The sequence below is a fragment of the Stenella coeruleoalba genome (assembly GCF_951394435.1).
Source record: "Stenella coeruleoalba genome assembly, chromosome: 8".
In the NCBI taxonomy this organism is placed as follows: Eukaryota; Metazoa; Chordata; class Mammalia; order Artiodactyla; family Delphinidae; genus Stenella; species Stenella coeruleoalba.
Window position 1 is genome coordinate 47284606 of NC_137154.1, and position 20219 is coordinate 47304824.

General features: G+C 48.6%; 1 protein-coding gene across 3 annotated transcripts in view; it reads right to left on the reverse strand.

The window, feature by feature from the left end:
- The window catches only part of PPFIBP2 (PPFIA binding protein 2), a 149842-nt gene that overhangs the window by 38180 nt on the left and 91443 nt on the right, over window positions 1-20219 (reverse strand). For all 3 annotated transcript variants that reach the window (XM_079930567.1, XM_079930566.1, XM_079930565.1), the window contains 2 exons: window positions 12392-12523; window positions 673-765 (listed from right to left, as the gene is read on the reverse strand). In XM_079930567.1, the coding sequence (XP_079786693.1) occupies window positions 673-765; window positions 12392-12523 (225 nt within the window). The remainder of the gene's footprint in view (window positions 1-672; window positions 766-12391; window positions 12524-20219) is intronic.

Genomic DNA, 20219 nt, shown 5'->3' on the forward strand with positions numbered 1-20219 from the left:
CCTGCATGGAAGCCTAACTGTATATGTGAAATTTCCTAATGCCTAAGTGACAGCTAATTCGACGTTTTAAAATACAACGTTCTGGCCAAAACAATAAATGTGTGGGCTGAATCCATTCCAACTATTAGAGGAAATGAAGGAGGAAACTATTAGCGAAAACAAAGGAGGGAGGGATAAAATTTACTTCACGAAAGAATGTATCGTGGGTGTCCTTTAGATAGCAAGCTCCCCAGTTCAATAGAAACATGATCTGGTTACAAAAATATGACAAGTATATATTCTGAGGAATTGCTAAAAATAAAAGCATACCTCTTTCTAGAAACTGATTATTAGAGGGGCTGCTAAATTTAAAATGATGCAGCTAAGACAATGTTGGCATTCATCTGTCCTAGGACTCATCACTCACTCGTAGAGGCCCTGCTTGGCCCAGTGTCAGCCTGGGTGGGGGGGGGGTGCCATGGGACACAGAGAGAGGAAGGAGACTTGGCGGCCTCAGCAGCTCATAATCTCATGGGCTTTCCCCAGGAAAAGAGCCCTCCTGGATTAAATCTGTCTGCTCGCACAATCTGGGCACTGTTGCGTGTACACACAGTGGGATCAATTCCCATTCCTCAGCCTTAGGCTACGGCACACCCCAGACCCTCCCCACTGGGCATCAGAACCGCCTTTTACCTTGGTGGCCTTCAGTTTCCATTCATACTGGTTCCGTTCATTTTCCAGCTCTTCCACCTTGATTTTGAGGTGCCGGAGCTCCTGCAGTAACTCCTAGGGGGGTGACGAAGAAAGACAGAGTTCTGATGGTTAAAGAACAGGATTGCTCCTGGGATCTACAACCCTGGGTAACACATGCACAGTGGATACCAAGGCAGGAGCGACCGCGTCAGGCTCCACGCCGTGGCTGGCTCCAATCTTGAAACACGGTCCTCGTTTCAGGAAAAGCTATGTGCCCGTTACAAAACAAAGGCCAGGGAGTTCCAGACAAAAGGAAGAGAAAACTTGCTTCTTCTTTGCAGAACTCGTTCTCCCCGCTCCTTTCTGACATCTGTGTTCCCCGCGGGGTGTGCCCAAATCATGCACGTATGTGTGGGGGAAGGACAGGTAGGAGTTGGGAGCAAGAGAAACAGAGATGCAGAAATGAGGCAGCTTGTTACAGACAAAGTAGCAGGAAGCAGGCTAACAGGGAGCATCTGTCTGTGCTGGGGGTCGAGGAACCCAGGGGAGGAGGCCGGCGTTCCTGCAAGGCTTCACAGAGGAAGTGACAGCCAGGAGGATAGAAACAAAACGCTAAAAGGACAAATGCTAAGTGTGAAATGCAGAAGCCGGTCTGGGTGTTCCAGTTCAGAGGAGGGGTTGGCTTGAAGAAAGGAGGGAGGGAGGCGGCGTCCAGGGAGAGGGCAGACAGCCTGCTGGGCTGGAGCACAGGATGGGCAGCATTCAGTGGGAAACGGTGGGGCCTTACTGTAAAGGCTTTGGGATGAGAATATGAGGCGATCTGATGCCATTCTTTAGAAAGTAGGGAGCCTCTGAAGGTTGCTGAGTGGGGAAGTGACATTTAAACAACTTGCCGGTGGTGGAGCTGGAAATCAGGGCTGTATCTTCTGACCCCAGGGCCCCTGCTTTCTAAAGTACCCCTTTTTAGTAAAGACACCGCTGAGCACCCTTATCCCAAACCTAGGTTCCTTTAATGGACAAAGGGTCCTGCTGACTGGTTTCTATCAGAAAAATTAGCATAAAAGCGATTACCTCCCATAGACTTTCTGAACTCCAGATTCACATAACAAACTTCCCACAACATCTCCACGTGGATGGCACAGAGGCATCTTACGACTGTCATGACCCAAGTGTAACCCTTAATTCCCCCTCACAGACATCCCTGTCTCACTAAATGGCATCTCCATCCTGTGCCAGAAACCTGGGCTCCATCCTTGGCACCTCCTTCTGTCTTCCCCCCTCTACATACGTAACTCACCCCCCAAGCCTTCTAAATTCCACCTTCAAGGAAATCACCTGAATCTCTCTTTTATCTCAACTCTAGCATCACTAGCAGTTACTGCTGAGAGCCTGGACAGCCTCTCCACTGGTTGGTCTTCTGTCATCTTGCCCTTCTTGAAGCCATCGACCCCCATGGCATCCAGGGGAACGATACAATTACAGCACAGATCTGATCCTGGCCCTTCCCTGCTCCTCAAAAGCCCATGAACTTTAACCCACGACCAGTACGGCCCGGCCTAACCCAGCACCCTGCCTGCCTCTTGTACTACTGTCTCTCCCCAGTTATGCTCCAGCCACGCTGGATACTTTTTAGTTCCTCTTTCTGACTTGGGCCCTCACACATGCCTCTCCCTCCCTCTGTCTGGAACTTTCTGCCAGGTTAACCCCTGCCCATCCTTCAGGCCGCCACGAGCAAAGCTATTCCAACCTCTACACTTCATCAGGTCCCTCTGCTATACTCTCTTGTGGCATCTGTATAATCTTATATCATTTGCAATTAAACAGTTACTGGTGTGATGGCTGATGGCTAGTTCTCCTACACTGTGAACTCCGTGAGCTCTGCTAACCTCTGGCACATAGTTAGGTATGCGTTATTTCTTGATGAACGAACACTTGCAATTCAAGCCATCATTTAACGGACCTTTGCATCCTGAGACAATCCACCAGAAAGTTCCATTGCTTACACTTGCATTGTGCAGGGAGATTCGCTAAGATTTTCTTATAAATGAGGTGAACATTTGTTGATGCCCTTTTAGAAACGTATCTTCCAAGCTAAGGTTACTGCCTCTGTGATCTGCAACATTAGACTTTAAGGCCTGTTGTGACTTGTGGCAGATCCAGGATCATTTTCTGAGAACATTTCTGGCCCTGCCTGAGGGGACGCCAGGCCTGCTGATGGCAGAACTGAAAGTGTGCAGGTTCCTGCTGAGGAGCTGCCACTGTGGGGACACAGAGCATGATGACCTCCAGGCTCTGTGACCTCTCCGGCACATCCCCTTCCTTCTAAGCTATTTGTTGCCCATCGTGGGCTATAAACACTGGTGCACAGTGTAACTTCTTTTACAAGTCTTTCTGGGGTAACCCACTCACCAGGGGGCATGCCCAGCACCCCTCTCAGAGCTTCCCTTTCCAAATCTACACCTATATCTTGACTCTCAATTTTTTCCCCACCGAGGCCTCCTCCCCTCATGCCCAAGTCTGGGTGGAGATTTCCAACATGTCCCATAGTTGAGTATGGACCATGGCAACTTCCTACAGACATGGCTACTACGCCCTTGACTTTCCCTTGGGCTTCCAAGTCCTCTTCGATAGCGGGCCTTGGAAGCACAGGCTCATCTCTGTGCAGCTGCCACCACAAAGGACCTGGTGACACCAGCGCAAGGGGCCAAGTCCAGAATCCCAGGCAGATACACCCCATAGGGCCTCAAATGTGATCACACGGGAGAGCTTTTCCCGGAAATTCAGATGATGAGAGTTGTCACAGCCTGTGGACACTTGTGTTCTATTTTCTCACTGGGGATAAACCTCTTTAAAAATAAACTTGAGAGGATTATTTTATGATGCCATTTTTTCTTAAATTAAAAAAAAAAAAAATCATGGGAGCTGAAACTTCATTTAATCTCCCAGCCCAGGAGGGAGAACCAGTGTCTGAGTCGTACCTGGGAAGGGGACCCGAAGCTTGCTTTTACACCGACGCCCCGTCACTCAGGGCACCTGACACACCTCATTCCCAGCCCTGAGAGAGATGAGTACTGCCACCGGTCAGAGGGTTGGCCTCGCCGGCTCAGACCCCGTTCAGCGAGGGTCACGGAGCTCAGCTCACATCCCGAGGGGAGCAAGTCCCAAGCTCTGCCCAGAGGTGACCACGGATCCATGTTAAGCCAGCACACGCTGTTCCAGGTAGGAGAAGCCCCAGCCCCTCCGCCAGCGAGATGCCACACACACGCATGCTCTGATATACTTAAGTGTGGTTCCTACAGGTGACCCCTCCCAACGGGCACACTCCTGGCCGCAGGGCTGGGGCCGGGCCGCACCGTCGTCGGCTGCCACCTCCTCAGGGTGGTCCCTACTGAGTGAGAGGCGCTCTTGAATCTGCCTGTGGATGTCCAGCTGCAGCCTACACATCTGCTGCTGCAGCTCACCGATCACATTCAGAACCGACTGTAGGAAGGAAGAGAGAGGAGAAGAAAAGCACGCAGGGTCAGTCAGCGCTCAGACACGGAACTCCTTAGGAGAGCAGAACAGAAGGATGGAAGTGTACGGCAGGGGGCACACAGCGGTCGCTGTCCGTGACCATATGCTCTCTTCACAGGAACCAAAAGACGTGGCATTTTCCCTGACCTGCCCCATCCGTGGGCCCGTCTGCAGTATGGCCTTCGTACCATACTGGGGGCCGTCCTTGCGTGACAGCGTCTGAGGCGCAGAGTCTAGCAAGAGCGGAGATGGGATCACATACGGATGCATCCCTTCTACACTCGCCGACGCCCTCCCCAAACGTGCCAACACCTGTGCACAGGGGACATACGGCGCACAACACGCGCACGCACGCTACTACGTCCCCAGCCCTAAACGCTCCCTCACACCCGACACCAGACCTGACTCCTCTGTAGCCTCAAGAACATTTTGACCTTTTATGGCAACTTTGGAAAATAACTGCAACCCTTGGAATTCATACCTACTCGGTTCTGAATCCCTTGCGCTAGCAGCTCTGCTGGGCTTTCCTTTATCTACTCCACAGACATCTAGCGTCACTCCACAGAGACCCAAGGCCACAGTGAGCAATGGCGCTCGCAGGTGAGTGAGGAGAAACACGCAAATAGCAATCACAACAGGCTGTAAGTGCTACACCAATAGGACCATGGGGCTTCCCGGGAGCGGTGAGTGACTAATTCCGCCTGGGTCGAGACAGAGAGATGGGACGAGTCTAAGTGACGTGAAGTAGGCGCGTTCTAGATCCCTTGCCTGTGTGGGGAAGTAAAGGGGACGAGGAGTCACGGGCCTGACTGGCAGGGTGGAGGATGGTGCCACTCATGGCAACGAGAAACCCAAGAGCCTGGGGAGGACTGCGGGCAGCTGACGGGGCCGGGGCATGGAGTTAAGGAGACAGTTGGCAACAGATCCCGACAGAGCCTAGGGTGGGTGGCAGCCATTTAAAGTGTTTAGCCCGTCTCTGCCCACCTTTACTGACATTCTGAGCACTGGCACCTGGTACTGGGAGGTTTGCCGCCTGGCACCATGAGAACTGTCCAGGCATGCTAGAAAGAGGTTTTCCATCCCCCACAGAAACAGTGTTTCCTAAAAGAAGAATGTAGAAGGAAATGTAGAAGGAAAACTGAGGGTCCGGATGGCAGCTTGGGTCTGAGAGAGCACTGCTAGGGCCCCTACGCCAGCCTGCTCTCCCTCCAGCGATGCCACTTGAACTGGGAGAGCTGCAGATGCAGGCATCGCCGTCATAAGCGGGCTCCTGGCCTCCCAGCCACTCTCTCCTGGAGCTAGCGCACCTGAGTTAGCCCAGAGACAGCCCCACGTTGTCTTTCCCCAGAGTCAGTCGTCAGAGGGTTGGCTTCACCTGCTCATCTGACTTTGGTAAACACCTCACACGGTGCCCTGGCACACGGAGGCCTTCGATAAATGTGAGTTCACCTTCCCCACTGCTTCTCCTTTTGCCACCAAGTGTTTGAGCCATAAGAAATGAAGGAGAGAAACCGGGAGAGCAACAGAAAACACCTCAAGGTCATGCAACACAGTTAAGGCCCACGTGACATCGATCGCTGACAACAAAAGCCCAGTGGCTCTGCACCCTCCAGCATGCTTCCCTTACTGGCCACTCTCTCAGAACCTTTAGTCTCTCCTGGTCACTGGCCCTGCCGGTCTTCACACCTGCTCTTCTCTCTCTTATGTAAGTTTCAAGAACGTCACGGCCCTCACTCTTCTCCTGTTCCCTTCATTGTTGTCTCTCTCAAGTGAGGGGTCTAGACCCGTTGGCCCTGATTTTCATCACCTCATCCCCACCCCCACTCTCCAGGCAGATGAGCTCGAGCTCTATCTCCAGCACAAAAGGGGTCAGCACCCTCCTCGCGGTCAGATCCACACACGCATCCTCTGTCCTCAGGCTGCGTGGCTCCCTCGTCTTACTCCTTACCTTCGGCAGCTCTGCACTACTCAGGTTCTCCTGGCCTCTCTTTTACTCTTTTCCTGCCAACTTATGGATTGCTCCAGTCTGTGTAGGTCTTCATGAATCCCAATGTCAACCGATCCACTTAGTTTTCCTTTGGCTTCCTGTCATCACAACTTGAAGGCCTTCTATATCAGCAGCTAAATTATGGACTAAAAATGCACACCAGGCAGGAGGACCAAAGGCAGATGACATGACCCTCTGCAAAAAAAATCTTCCTAGAGGTAGTCTTAAGATATTATTCATTATCACTTGGGTACCGATATGCCTGTTTTAGCATTCATCCTATATTTCTCTATCTTATCCACAAGACTATGCCAAGCAATGTTTTCGCAGTGCCTCACTGAAGTGAGGATTTACCCAGCCTACCACTACAAGATGCACTCCTGGCCAAACCAATGAGGCCAATTAGACGTAACTTACTCTTAATGGACACAGATCCCTACTTTGTCTTCTCACAAACCATCATAGGGTTGACCTCAAACTCAGTAGACTGAATTTTATAGAACCCTTCTAACTTTCTTTGCCATTTTGAAAAAAGAGAAGGAGGAGGAGGAGAAGAAAATGGTTACTTCCAGTTTTTCAGCAACTCACTTGATTTCTCCGATTCCTTAAAATTCACTTATAAACAAGCAGCCTGGGGACTGCTGTCCTAAGTTCTGTGCACCTGTCAGAGGTATCAGTGGAACCAAGCCCATTCTTTCTTTGATCTTCTTGAGAACATAACTTTAAAGGAAAATCTTCCCATTGTCCTCAGAACTGTCCCTTTCAGTGGGGTTTGATCTTCCTGATGCTGTTCGTGCAGGTGCACTTTTCTCCGTCCTTCCTACCTTTTGTACAAGCCCCTTTGAAAACTGGTTCCTCTCAAGGTACCTCTACCTTTTCCTTTTTATTGGTATATTATTTGTGAGGTTGCACAGTCAGAAATAAGTATATTTTTATGTAGTTCAATATCCTTGAGTCATCGCTTCTATTTCTGAACTTTCAAAGGTATGATTTCCAAGGTCCACAGTGCATGTCTGGCTATGCCGCGTTCTCCCCTCCCTCCCTGTCATGAACTCTCAAAATAACAATGGCCACTCTCTCAAGAGACCCATCACTTTCACTTCATAAACTAGTTTCTAGCTTTGCTTCAGCATTAGAGCCAGAGTGGCAGATTGCCTGGTTTCTTTATCTACATTCAGGGCAGAAACTATAAATGGGGGGGTGGGGGTGGAAGGCAAAAACAAAAACCAACCCTTCAATACCTAGGTGTTGGGTAGGAGTTTATTTATTTATTTATGTATTTATTTGGCTGCGTTGGGTCTTCGTTTCTGTGCGAGGGCTTTCTCTAGTTGCGGCAAGCGGGGGCCATTCTTCATTGCGGTGCGCGGGCCTCTCGCTACCGCGGCCTCTCTTGTTGCGAAGCACAGGCTCCGGACGCGCAGGCTCAGTGGCCATGGCTCACGGGTCTAGTTGCTCCACAGCATGTGGGATCCCCCCGGACCGGGGCACGAACCCGTGTCCCCTGAATCGGCAGGTGGACTCCCAACCACTGTGCCACCAGGGAAGCCCCCCTCTCCTCTCTTAATAGGTCTTTTCTCTCCCATAGGGCCGAGCCTTTTGTAGTGGTGTTTTCAATCTTGGGTCCCACATCATAAAGTCCAAGTGACACTTATGAGGTTCTAATCCCTGTTCTGTAATCTCAACTCACTTTATTACTCTTGCTTTGCCAACCGTCACAGTTTTTGTTTCGGGTCTTCCCTGGTGGCGCAGTGGTTGAGAGTCTGCCTGCCGATGCAGGGGATGCGGGTTCGTGCCCCGGTCCGGGAAGATCCCACGTGCCGCGGAGCGGCTGGTCCCATGAGCCATGGCCGCTGAGCCTGCGCCTCTGGAGCCTGTGCTCCGCAGCGGGAGAGGCCCGCGTACCGCAAAAAAAAAAAAAAAAAAAAAAAGTTTTGGTTTGTTTGATGGTTCTTTTCGATGTGAAACTAACTACTGGGCACTTCCCATAATCATAGTCTTTCCCACCCCATCCTACCTGTTAAACTTGTTCACAACTTTACTTAGTTGTTTCTCTCCCGCTTCCTTCATGCTCAGTTTAATACTGTCCTGCACTCTGACACATAGCAGGTGGGAATACCACCTCCACATCTGTCAAAATGTCAAGTGTGTTGGACCCTTTGACCCTTCCATTCCACTTCAATATCCTCACACATTTACTCACAATAGCATTATTTGTAAGGGCAAACACTTGGAAACAACTTAAATGTCCACCCAAGAGAGAACTGGTTAAATAAATGAGGGCATAGTCAGAGCGTAAAATAATATGTAAACATAAACATGAATGAGAAAGTTTTTTTTTAACGTACTTGATATGAAACAAGCTCTATGACTGCTCAATTAAAAAAAAGGTCTAGAATAATGTGTATCTGTGCAAATATGAGGGAAAGAATTTATCCATATAAATGTGCTTGTCCATGCATAAGATAACTCCGAAGGATACAAAACAAACTGACAACATGGGTGTCTGACTGCTGGCTGGGGAAGGAGAGGTTTTGCTGCATATACCTTTTTGAACTCTTAATTTCTGAATTGTTGGAGTACATTTCCTGTACAAACAAAAATGAGTAAATAAAAACAAGAATAATAAAACTCTCCTAAGTCAGGCCAGCTGTTCTCTGAGCAAACACAATCTTCCCAGCCTTTGCTCTGTACTCCATGTTCATCATTCCCATTGCAACAGTTCAGAAATCAGAATCCCTCCCCTTCCAAGGTCCCACCCATAGGAAGAAAGGAAGCAGGACACCTGTGCTGTAAGACATTCCATTTTCTGCCAGCAAATCCTAGAGCTCGTTTCCAGTTCTCTTCAGGCTTATGTATGTCCCTGATCAATTGGGCTGACTTCATTTCCAAGCACATGCTGGATCCCTGTTCCCCTCTAGAAAGGCTGCTCCGCTACTACACGCAGAACACTTTGGATCTCACAGAGGGATCCAGCTGCAGGCCTCCCTGCACCCCCAGTGCTTAGGGAAGCCACATGCCCTTCTCCAAGGAAGATCTCTCCAAGGGACATGCCTTTGATAGGTGGGCCACCCCGAGGTTTTCCTTTGCCCTGGATCTCTTTCCTTCATGTGCCACCCTAACTGTGGTATTTACTTTCCATGTTGGTCACTTTTCCTGCAGTCCTGCTTTTCAGGAGTGAACCCAATTGGTCCAATCTTGGGTCTCCTGAAATGACCCAGGACCACTGCGAAAGGCTCAGGAGAAAAGGTAAACAGGAAATCCAGTATTCACCCACGTCTCATAAGGGTCACCACGGACTCCTGAGCGAGGCTGGCTATCAGGATTGTCTCCATTTAACAAGAAACCTACACCTCAAAGTCCTTGGGTTTATAGACAAACATTTGTAATCACTTCCACAGCTGACTACAGGGCGGCAGGATACCTGCTTAGGATAAAGCCTGAGCCACACAGAGAAAGTTTATTTCAGATCTGGCTACCTCAGAAAAGTCCTGCCTCTTTTAAACCACAAGCAATCAGGCTTTAGGCTAAGCACATTCACTGGAAAAACAGCAGCAGTGTAGGACGGGAAGCAACATTCCCTTTATTCATACAACTACAACCTTGATGACCCCAGCTAGCCAAACGTCTCCCTCAAAATAAACAGCTCCACCACGCACATGACAGTAGTGCAGCTAGCTTCAGCAGCCCTGTCCATGGTTGTAAGTCTAGGGTGTTCCAGACAGTTACAAACAGTGGTAGAGAGTCTGAGCATACCAGTAAAGATTATGTTTAATGACAAGAATGAGAATGTTGCTTCAGGTCATATGGCCGTTGTTCCCCGATTATCACAAGTTTGAACAGCCTGAAAAACTCCTCCACGTGGAAACCTAATGTTTGTACTAGCAACTGGGAAGGGCTGTTATCGGGTAGGACTGAGGCCAGCAGCTCAGGGTCTATGGTGCCTCATGCACGAATAGTCTAATGGAAAACAAAAGCAAAGATTCGGATTGAAAAATAATCCTTCAGAAAAGAAAAAATAAAGCAAACAGTAGAATGACTGCCTTAGCTGTGCTTGGCCCAGAAGTGGGAGCTCCCCTTCCTTCCCTAGAAAGGAACTGAGCTGCTCCAGCTCGGTACTAACTCAGCATTCTGCCACCATGGACTGACTCTCGTGCCCACACACACCCACGCGTGGGTCCATGTCCCCTACAGTGACTGGTTCAGAACCAGGCACGTGACCCAAATTGGCCCACTGATATGCAATCCTGGGGTTTTGCTGGAATCTTTGAGAGAGAGAGAATGTCTCTCTCTGCCGAGGTTGCCAGGCTAGTAACTGCTGACGGCCATCTTTGTCACCACATACAGAGAGCCTTCCTGAGAATAAGGCTAAAACAGAACCGAATGAGACACTAAGCCTGATTTCTAAGACACGGTAAAGCCAGCTGGATCTAGTGATATCAGCTTTTTAAACCCTAGACTATTCCAGTTGTGTGACCTAATAACCCTCTCCCTCTTTCCTTTCTTTCTTTTCCTTGTTTCCCTCGCTCCCTCCCCTCCCTCCCTCCCTCGGTTTTGAGTTGTCTCTACCACTCTAAGCCTTCTTACAGAGTTTATTCAATTCTGCCCCCAAGCCTGAATGTATATCCCCACGTGATCACACATTTTGAAACATTGGTAAAATAATTCTAAACCTGTAGAAAATCTAATTGCTTCTCCCTGAACATTTAAGAAGCACAGTCTATTTAACTAACACTTCACACAGATAAGCTTTAACTCTGCGTGAACTAGAAGTCAATAATGTAGCTAGGTCGACATTTACATTTCTCGCATGCTTAAAAACACAATCAGTAAGTAACTGATAAAAGCTAGTTATCCAGCACTCCGCTAAGGACGACACACATACATTATCTCATTCCTTCCTCGGAACAACTGAGCAAACAGGAAGTACCACTATCTCCATTTTACAGAAGAAGAAATAGAGGTTTGGGAGGTTAAATTACTTGCCTAAGATCGCAAACCTACTGAGTAGCTGAGTTTGGATTCCAGCCAAGAGGTCGGATTCAAAAGCCTGCATTCTTCATCACTAGAAGATAGTGTCCTCAGCGTAACGGAGATAAATTTTCTTTTGGCAACTATACTTCTTACTAATGAGCATGTTCTCAAAAGCAATGCAAGGAATATGCCCCACATATTAGAAGTGTCTCAATCGCCAGTGTTTACCCAGTAAACACAGAAATGTGCCAGGTTTCCGGGCATGATGGTGTTGGTGCTTAACTGAATGGAACAATGTCCACCTTTAGATGTTAGAGGTGCCTGAATGGAAGAGAGGATGCCAGATCCTATGACAGAGACTTAGCTTTGGTGATTTTTTTTTCGACTTCATCACACAGTTACCCATTTTACAGATAAAGAAATTGAAGTTCAGAGAGATTAAGTAGTTCACTTGCTGAAGTTCAAAGAGCTATTAAGCATTTAGGTCCGTAATTGAGCCAAGGTGTTTCTAAACCTAAAGGCTATTCTTTCCACAGCTCACAATGCACAGTGTACAAATACAGGGAACTTGTAGGTAGAGGCACACGGAAGGTGGTTATCTAAGGTTAAAATGGACTGTTCTGAGCTCTGAGCCTAGAATTTATCCAAAACATTTATCCAAAAAAAAGAGTCTGGCATGCTGTAGTCAATGGCATATGGAGCCTGAGAAAACAAAAACGAGATACAGGAAAACATTCTAAGAGAAAGCCTGTGCATGGGCTCACCCATAGGAGCCATCAGGAGGAAAGAAACACATAATCTAAGGGTTGCATCTGGGTCTGTGAAACGCACATCAAAGAATGTCTCTAGACTCCATGGACAACGATGCTGGCTTACTGAGCAGCTGACTTCATCCAATACGCGGTCATCACCTTGGCTCTCACAGAAGACATCTTGGTCTCTCCAAGTCTTGCCTGATCCTTCCCCCACTACTGCTTCCCTTTCCATCCTTGTCAGCAGCTTGAGGGAGGATACAGCCTTAGAGCCAAAACTGGGTGGTTTGGGCACTGCTGAAATCTGCAGCCACAGCAAAACCTGATAACTTGGTATTAACAGATCATTGTGTCTCTGGTGCATAGATGTTTCTGGCACCCAGTGGCTGCCAGGCTTGGGGTTGACCAGATGGGCCGAAGCCACATTAGTCTAGCTTCCCCTGATCTGAGCTTTGGACAGTATGGGTACCCCTAGAAGGTGGTGTATCACACTCACCTCTGCTTTTTTCTGCTTCTCTTCCTGCTCTCTCTGCTCCTTCTCCATGCCCACCAGCTTGAGCTTCAGCTCAGACACTTCAGTCATCAGATCGAGCTTCTGAGTCTCAAGAGATGTACGACTTAGCAGCTCCTGCAGGCAAAAACAGACCTCAAAATCATAAACCTCCATGGCAATAAGAACGACTCTACCTCCATCCATAGGACATAAGGCAATCTCTACATTGTACGATGAAACCGCTACATCTGAGCCACGGTCCTATAGGGGACAGACCTGGGCTGATGCTGGGTCACTCAAGGGTAGCATGGCCCGATGCTACCCACTGTGCTCTGGGAGTCAATGTGAGCTACATTTCTCAAAAAGCACATTTGTCCATAGAAACCATCATTCATTCTTTACAGGTAGAGAAAAACGGATGGGTCTGCTCAACGAATGAAATTTCTCCATGTCTATTTTTAAGGCAAAGCAGCAGATCCTCTCCACCAAAACAAACAAAAGACCAGCTTAGGTTAACATTACATTTTTCAAAACCAAAGTTTCCATGTCACCTCCTGGGCTCAGTCAATATTCAGCCCAGTCTTCCACACATGTCATTGGAAGACCTTACTGCAAGGAACCTAGAAGGGAGCTAGGACATAAAGTAGATATTCAATGAGTATTTATTGAATGGTTATAGTAGAATCTTATTTATGTGATATGTATCTTTCCTAGAATGTAAATAAGAAAATTGTTCTTTGCTTATTTTGAGGACAGACTGGGGAGGTTATTAGTAGTCCTGCCAAGCCTAAAACAGTAGCAGACAACAACCTGTCATTAATATATACACTTAATAAGCATAAATAAGACAAAACAAAGGTGATAGGTGAAACACCTGCTCAGCACTACTAGGAATTATGAAGGACCTCAAAAGCCAGGAGCACTTCCCAAAGTCCTGGGGTAACATTTCTCCATTGGCAAAAGGCGATGTTGTGTGAGATCCCAAATCTTGGCACCTGGAGACATTGGATACACAGGTCCTGGCAAGGAGACCATGATATGATGCTAGGAGGGTAACCGGCCAAATGAGCTGATGGAAAGGACACAACATCCCGCCAAGGTCTGAAATTTCCTTATCATCTTGGGCAACCCAACCCTAGTACAAGAACAGTCATTTCAACAATCTGACCCTACAGCCATGCTTTCACGTTCTGAACTGTCCTCAACTCATAAAACCAAACCGCATGGGTCAGAGATTTTAACTTGGAAAACATGACTCCCTGGGCAAAAGGCCATCAGTACCTCAGAAAGGTGGGCTACAAACTGTCCGTCTGCTAACCTGAGGGAGAGCATCCAGAAGCCAAGGAATTCAGCAAAATGAGCTTAGTACTGGGCTGAGGAGCCCAGCTCTTCCTGGGCCAGCCAGACGTGAAGCTGGCTTACAGGGCAAAGGCAGCAGCAGTGCCATGCCAGAACTGCGGGCTGCTTGGTCAGGAGGACTTAGCCAGCTAAGTATGTCCAGTGTTGGGACTGGGGGTGGGTGGACAGAGATGCGCTGAGTGCCTCCCCTGTGCTAGACACTGTTGGGTACTTTACATACATCCTCTCAGTAAACCCTCCCAGGGATGTGGCAGTCAACATTACTATCCCTATTTTACAGATGAAGAAACGGGCCCAGAGACTGGCCTGTCTTGGCCAAGGGCACACACCAATCAACAGCAGAGTTAGTTTTAAAACCGAAGTCTGTTTGGCTTCAAAACTCATTTCTGTTTAATGTATCCCATTGTTTCCCAAACAGAGAAAGAAGTCCAAGAATTTCAAGGGAAATAAAAAAATACATGCTGGGGCTTCCCTGGTGGCGCAGTGGTTGAGAGTCCACCTGCCGATGCAGGGGACGCGGGTTCGTGCCCCGGTCCGGGAAGACCCCACATGCCGCGGAGCGGCTGGGCCCGTGAGCCATGGCCGCTGAGCCTGCGTGTCCGGAGCCTGTGCTCCGCAATGGGAGAGGCCACAACAGTGAGAGGCCCACGTACCGCAAAAAAAAAAAAAAAAAAAAAAAAAGTGTTGAAAAAAGCCAATCAACAAATATTCGCTGAGCCCAGGAAAGAGCTGCTCAAACTGTTAAGAATTTGTTGAACACATACTGTCTACTAGGGCCTGGTGCTAAGGCTACGCAGGCCATAAAAGGCCCAAAAATGTTCTTCCCTGGGTGAGGAAGATGGGATTTCTGGGTCTTGAGTATCTTAAGATATAATCCTTCCTAATGCCGCCTGCTCGTTATGAACATCCTTCTCCCTCTTCCCCACCTTCCCCTTTGCCTCCACCACCTCATTCTGTGTCTTTCTCTCCATCCTTTCATTTAGCTGTTTTGTTCCAGAAATGATTTGAGGTAGTTTGCAAAATAGACAACTCAAGTTAAAAAATAGGGCTTCCCTGGTGGCGCAGTGTTGCGAGTCCGCCTGCCGATGCAGGGGACGCGGGTTCGTGCCCCGGTCTGGGAAGATCCCACATGCCGCGGAGCGGCTGGGCCCGTGAGCCATGGCCGCTGAGCCTGCGCGTCCGGAGCCTGTGCTCCGCAACGGGAGAGGCCACAACAGTGAGAGGCCCACGTACCGAAAAATAAATAAATAGAATAAACCGTAAAAATTAAAGCGGGTAAGGAAAGAAGGTGAAGCCAGAGTGACTGTCGGCATAAAACTCATACCCTAAAGTTCTATTCACAGCTGGAGATGGAGTACAATGTGTTTGTGAGCTTCCCAGCCAGCAGTGCAAAGGGAAAAAGGGACGATTCTAGAACTCAAGGTCCATGGGATAATAACAATTGCTTTGGAGTGCTAAGAACTCAGAAAATCTTCTTCCATGAGACTTCCATCATTTGTTCAACTACCAGATGCCAAGGCCTAGGGATAGGAGAGTTAAAAGTACAGCCCCTGTTGAGCTCCTGAGTCTCTTAAAAAGGTATTTAATGCAGTTGTCTACTGACCAGCATTCAAGATACTGCCTCGGTGGAATGTAAAAATGCCTCAGAAGGCATCTCTCTTGAAAGCTAAGAATCTACTCTGCTTTCATGATTTCCAGAATCCCTCTGGCTGTTTTAACTGCCAGGTTGTAATTGGTCATACCAATGTTCCAGTTAATGAGGATAATATTCTAATTGGTTGCATTAAAATTCCAATGGCCATTCCAATTGGTCATGCCAGGGTTCTGATTGGTCACACTAACATTCCAAGTGGACATTTCAATTAGACACACCAAAGTTTTAATGAGAAGCCTGGGGCTGCTTAATTGCACACAGTCCACTGATAACAAAACTTCTCCTTACTGTCTCCTAGATTCTATTAGCATGTGCTTCCCCCTTTCATTATCATCACCCCTGGTCCTTGTCATCAACAAGTACTGTCCTACTCCCTGAACTCAAAATCAGCCTTTGACAGCCTTATCCCAGCCCAGCCCCACTTCCCCATCTCCAGGCCCGGCAAGGCCTCCAGCCACTGTTATGTACTGTGACCTCTATCCTAGTTGTCTTAATAGGATTTAAATACCCTACATTCTAAACTGCTCTTTCTACTTCCAGCAGAAACCGAACCCTGACATTTGCATGACATGACACGTCCTTCCCAGTCCTCTCAAGTAGAGGCCGTTCTGCTCCAGCAACCCAACTTACAGAACACCTTTCTCCCAGTTCAACACTGCTTCTTCCAGATCTCCTACCTCTGCCCTCCTCCTCCTCTAAGGCAGCACCATTCAGTTAAGTCACGTTTTCCCCAAATACCCAGACCCCAAGATAGTCCCCCATTTCCACTGATTATCCTTGTTAATCAATCTTTCACTCAGGATTCACCCTGGTTTCACATTTCTTGACCTTGACACCGACAGGCTTTGCTTCCACCTCAGTTCAGCTTCTCAGTATGGCCACAGCCTGACCCTCGTCTTGATCCGGAACATGTGTCCTTCACTTCTAAAATCTTCAACTCTGAAATTCTCTCCTCTGGCCACAATCCTCTGACTTTTCAACTGGCCCATTTAGTCACTCAAATCATCTTCAATTTCTTCTTCTGTGGCTACCAGTTACTTAACAACTCCCTATTTTCCTAGTTTATCAACTTCCTTTAAGTAGTATTTGCCTCCTTACCCACCCTGTACCTTAAGGCTTATCATTTCAGTTGTATCATTTCTGCATCAGAAAATTCTTCCTGACTCATCCTTGCCCCTAGATCTGAAGTGTACTCGCTTCACCAGCACCCACTCCATGCCAAACCTCAAAGACTTCTGTCTATGTTTCCACTCCCCACGGCCTGAGAATTGCTGGTAAGTCACTTAATGATGCCAATTGGTTTCCACACAAATTCACGCTATCTAATTACAGCCGATCTTCCAACACTGCCTGGCAAAACTTATATTCATCTCTGGCTGGTTCCTTTCAGAGATTGTTCCAGATCTTTTCCATTCTCCTCGAGCCCTAAACCCCACCCTATCCCCTTCTTCTCCTTAAATAACCTATTTACTGAAGATATCATCTGATCAGTCACTGAACTTACATCCTTCCTATTTCAAAGTTTCCCAGAATCGTCTCTCATTCCTCTCTCCTGAATCCGTGTCTTACAGAAGGCAAGCCCGCACCTCCTTTCCGAGGTTAGTCTGACATAACTGCACACAGCCGACTTCTCTGTCAGGTTCTTCTGTCTTTAAAAACTGTTCCCAACCCAATAAGTTTCCAGGTTGCACATTAAAAGCACATGTTAAAGGACACAAAGATTCCAGAGTTTGCTGCTGAGTTGCTCCACCTGACCCACCTTCCTGTTGCTGACCAGTCTTCCATGCCATCCTCATGCAGCTTGAATGAAGATTCAGGTAACTCCCTGGTTAACCAGTAGCTTTTGGCTTTGTTCTCCGAGTCCTGGTCCTGTTTCTCCCTCTAGCCGGTAGTGCAGAACGCCGCCTGCTCACAGGGACCTGGGCCCTCCCTCCCCTCTGTACTGCCTTTGAGGAAGTTCTCACCAAGTCTACACTACTCTGGGGTAGGCCCATTAATCATCTGCTCTGACAGGCATTTAATCTCTCCCTCACCATCAGCTTCCATCCCTCAGGCTATAAACATGATCAAATTTCTGACATTCGAAAGAACCTTCCCTCTTGACCTTCCTTCCCCTCCAGGGACCACCATCAGCTCCCTAGTGCTCAGGCTAGGCAAACGCACTCCGAGTGTGATGTGAGCGTGAACGCCAGCTTTTTCTCCTCCCTCCCCTCTCCCCCTCACAGCCAAGCTCTGAAAAGCATAATCCACTCTTTGCTGCCTCTTCTTCCTCATCTTCCTGTCGCTTACTCAGGAAAACGTCTGCATGTCTGCAACCCAGCTTCTGCCTTCCCCAGAGCACAGAAACAGCCCTGCCTCTGGGACCAGCGTCCCCACTTTCCGAGGCAACTTTCACCTCTCAGCTCTCAACCCACTGACTCACCCTGCCTCCCCTCATTAGTGCGAGCCCACCCTCCCTTTCCATTTTCCTGACCTCTTTCTTTCTGTCTTTATTTTGGCTGCACAGGGTCTTAGTTGCAGCGTGTGGGATCTTTAGTTGCAGCATACGGGATCTAGCTCCCCGACCAGGGATCGAACCCGGCCCCCCTGCATTGGGAGCACGGAGTCTTAGCCACTGGACCACCTGGGAAGTCCCCTTTTCCTGACCTTTCTTTTTTCTCCTTTGTCTTCGCTGCTGGCATCTTTTATTCTGTCTACCCCTTAAGAGTAACATTCTTGGATCCTCAGCTCCCATCCCCAAGACCGCAGTGATCTGGTCCAGCCTGTTTGTCCAGAGCACGAAGCTTGGCACCTACTGAGACCTGCAGGGTGGGATCCTGCTGGGATCTCTTGGAATCACAGAGCTACTGTAATGGGGTCGGGGGGGGAATGGGGAGGCAGGGGGCTGGAGATAAGGGCCAGAGGTTTCATAAGCAGCAGGAGTGTCTGCTCTCCTCATTGGTTCAAGGCTGCCTGTGTAAATGAGAGAGGGCAAGGGATGAGCGGGGTGGTATGGGAGGACGGTGGTTTGTGTTTCTTACTAGGCAGGACCATGAAACTGGGTAATGAAGAAAACCAATGAATAAAATTATCACTCACCCCCTCACTTCACCACTACCAATAACCTCTTCCAGAAGGACAAATACATCTCCTTTCTGGGAGGTGAAAAAAAGCCTCCATCTCAGAGCAAACCATCATTTCCTTTTCCCAAAGCTCAGTGTCTGACTGGAGCTGATAAAGAGAATTTGCCTTTCAACTTTGCTCTCCTTAAAGGGCCACATCTTGAAGCGATTACTTCCAACTTTAAGTGTGGAACCTGACCCAGGGAGTTTCTGACCAATGACAGGGGACTGGAGCCAGACTGGCAACCTGAAACCAGAATGAAAGAACAGGCCATGGAACGACTTGAAAGGAAAAGTATGTCCCTCTGTCCTTTGAAGTAAGAGGCCTAGGCCTTGCCGGGAAGCCTTTCAGGGAGAGGGGCTCGTAGTCAACCTGGGTTTGAGTCCAGTCTCAGTCCCCACTAACTAAATCGTCTCTCTGAACCTCAGTCCCCTTATCTGTTAAAAAAAAAAAACAAAAAACAAAAAAAAAAGGTAAAGCACCTACCTCACACTATGGTCTGGAGATCCAACATCAAATGAGATAAGTTGAGGAAAGCAGTTATCTCTGCCTCACAAATCTCCCAGGGGGAGTTTTAGGGAATAAGTGGCAAATCCCCTTTTTCTTCGCTCAAGTGTCCTGTCTCCTCGGACAGATTTGTGCTCCCACAGGGTCAGGTGCATAGCTCTGTTTAATATCCTTCCTGAGGTAGAAACACCTCCCTAAAGGTGCTCTCCGGGAATTTATGAGCTGGGTGCTGACAACGCTTTGCTGAGTTCACACGCCTGGGCACACTGTTCCCTCACTCGACTCCAGGGCAGGGACTGGGCCTGTGTCCTGGGTCCCGTAACCCCCTGGCCATTGTGTGATAGTCCAGTTTTGTCCAGTTTTATACATTCTTTTTTTTTTTTTTTTTTTTTTTACAGTACACGGGTCTCTCCTGTTTCGGAGCACAGGCTCCGGACGCGCAGGCTCAGTGGCCATGGCTCACGGGCCCAGCCGCTCTGCGGCATGTGGGATCTTCCCGGACCGGGGCACGAACCCGTGTCCCCTGCATCGGCAGGCGGACTCTCAACCACTGCGCCACCAGGGAAGCCCAATAGTCCAGCTTTAACAAAACCGGAACAACTGTACTACAGCTCTAGGAGGTGGGCAGTGCAGAGTCCACACTGTCATCTCTGTTCTCTATAAATAAGAACACAGGTTCACTGACTTCCCCAGATCAACCACAAGTGGTGAATCTGCAGAAAGTCACGTCCATGGACTCCAAATCCCCTAAATTTGTCACTCCACACCTCACCTAAAAGGCAGCCAACACAATGAGGTTGCCTGACACCTGGGGCTCTGGGTCAGGTTGGAGGACTGAGATAGAGCCTGGTGTCCTTCCATGTTTCCCCAAAGCTGGGCTGTGTCCTCACAAGGAGCTTTGCATCCTTTCTTCCTCCCCGCTTGGGTTCGCTACCCTGTCTTCTTTCTGGCACTAAACATGGCTGCTGCGCTTGGCACTGATCACACCTGTCAAGGGCCAGCCTCTGGAAAGTGTTCCATTTGGCTGCCAGCTCTGTATAAGGCCTCTTCTCCACTGGACAGCATTGGCTTCCCTCCCTGAAATCATCACCCGCTGGAGAAGGGTCAGTGATCAGAGGCAGAGGAGCTTGTTGTGCAGGAACTGACAGAACCCCAGAGAACCCATGGAGGCCACTTTAGAAAAAGTCACCAGGGACTTCAAATACATCA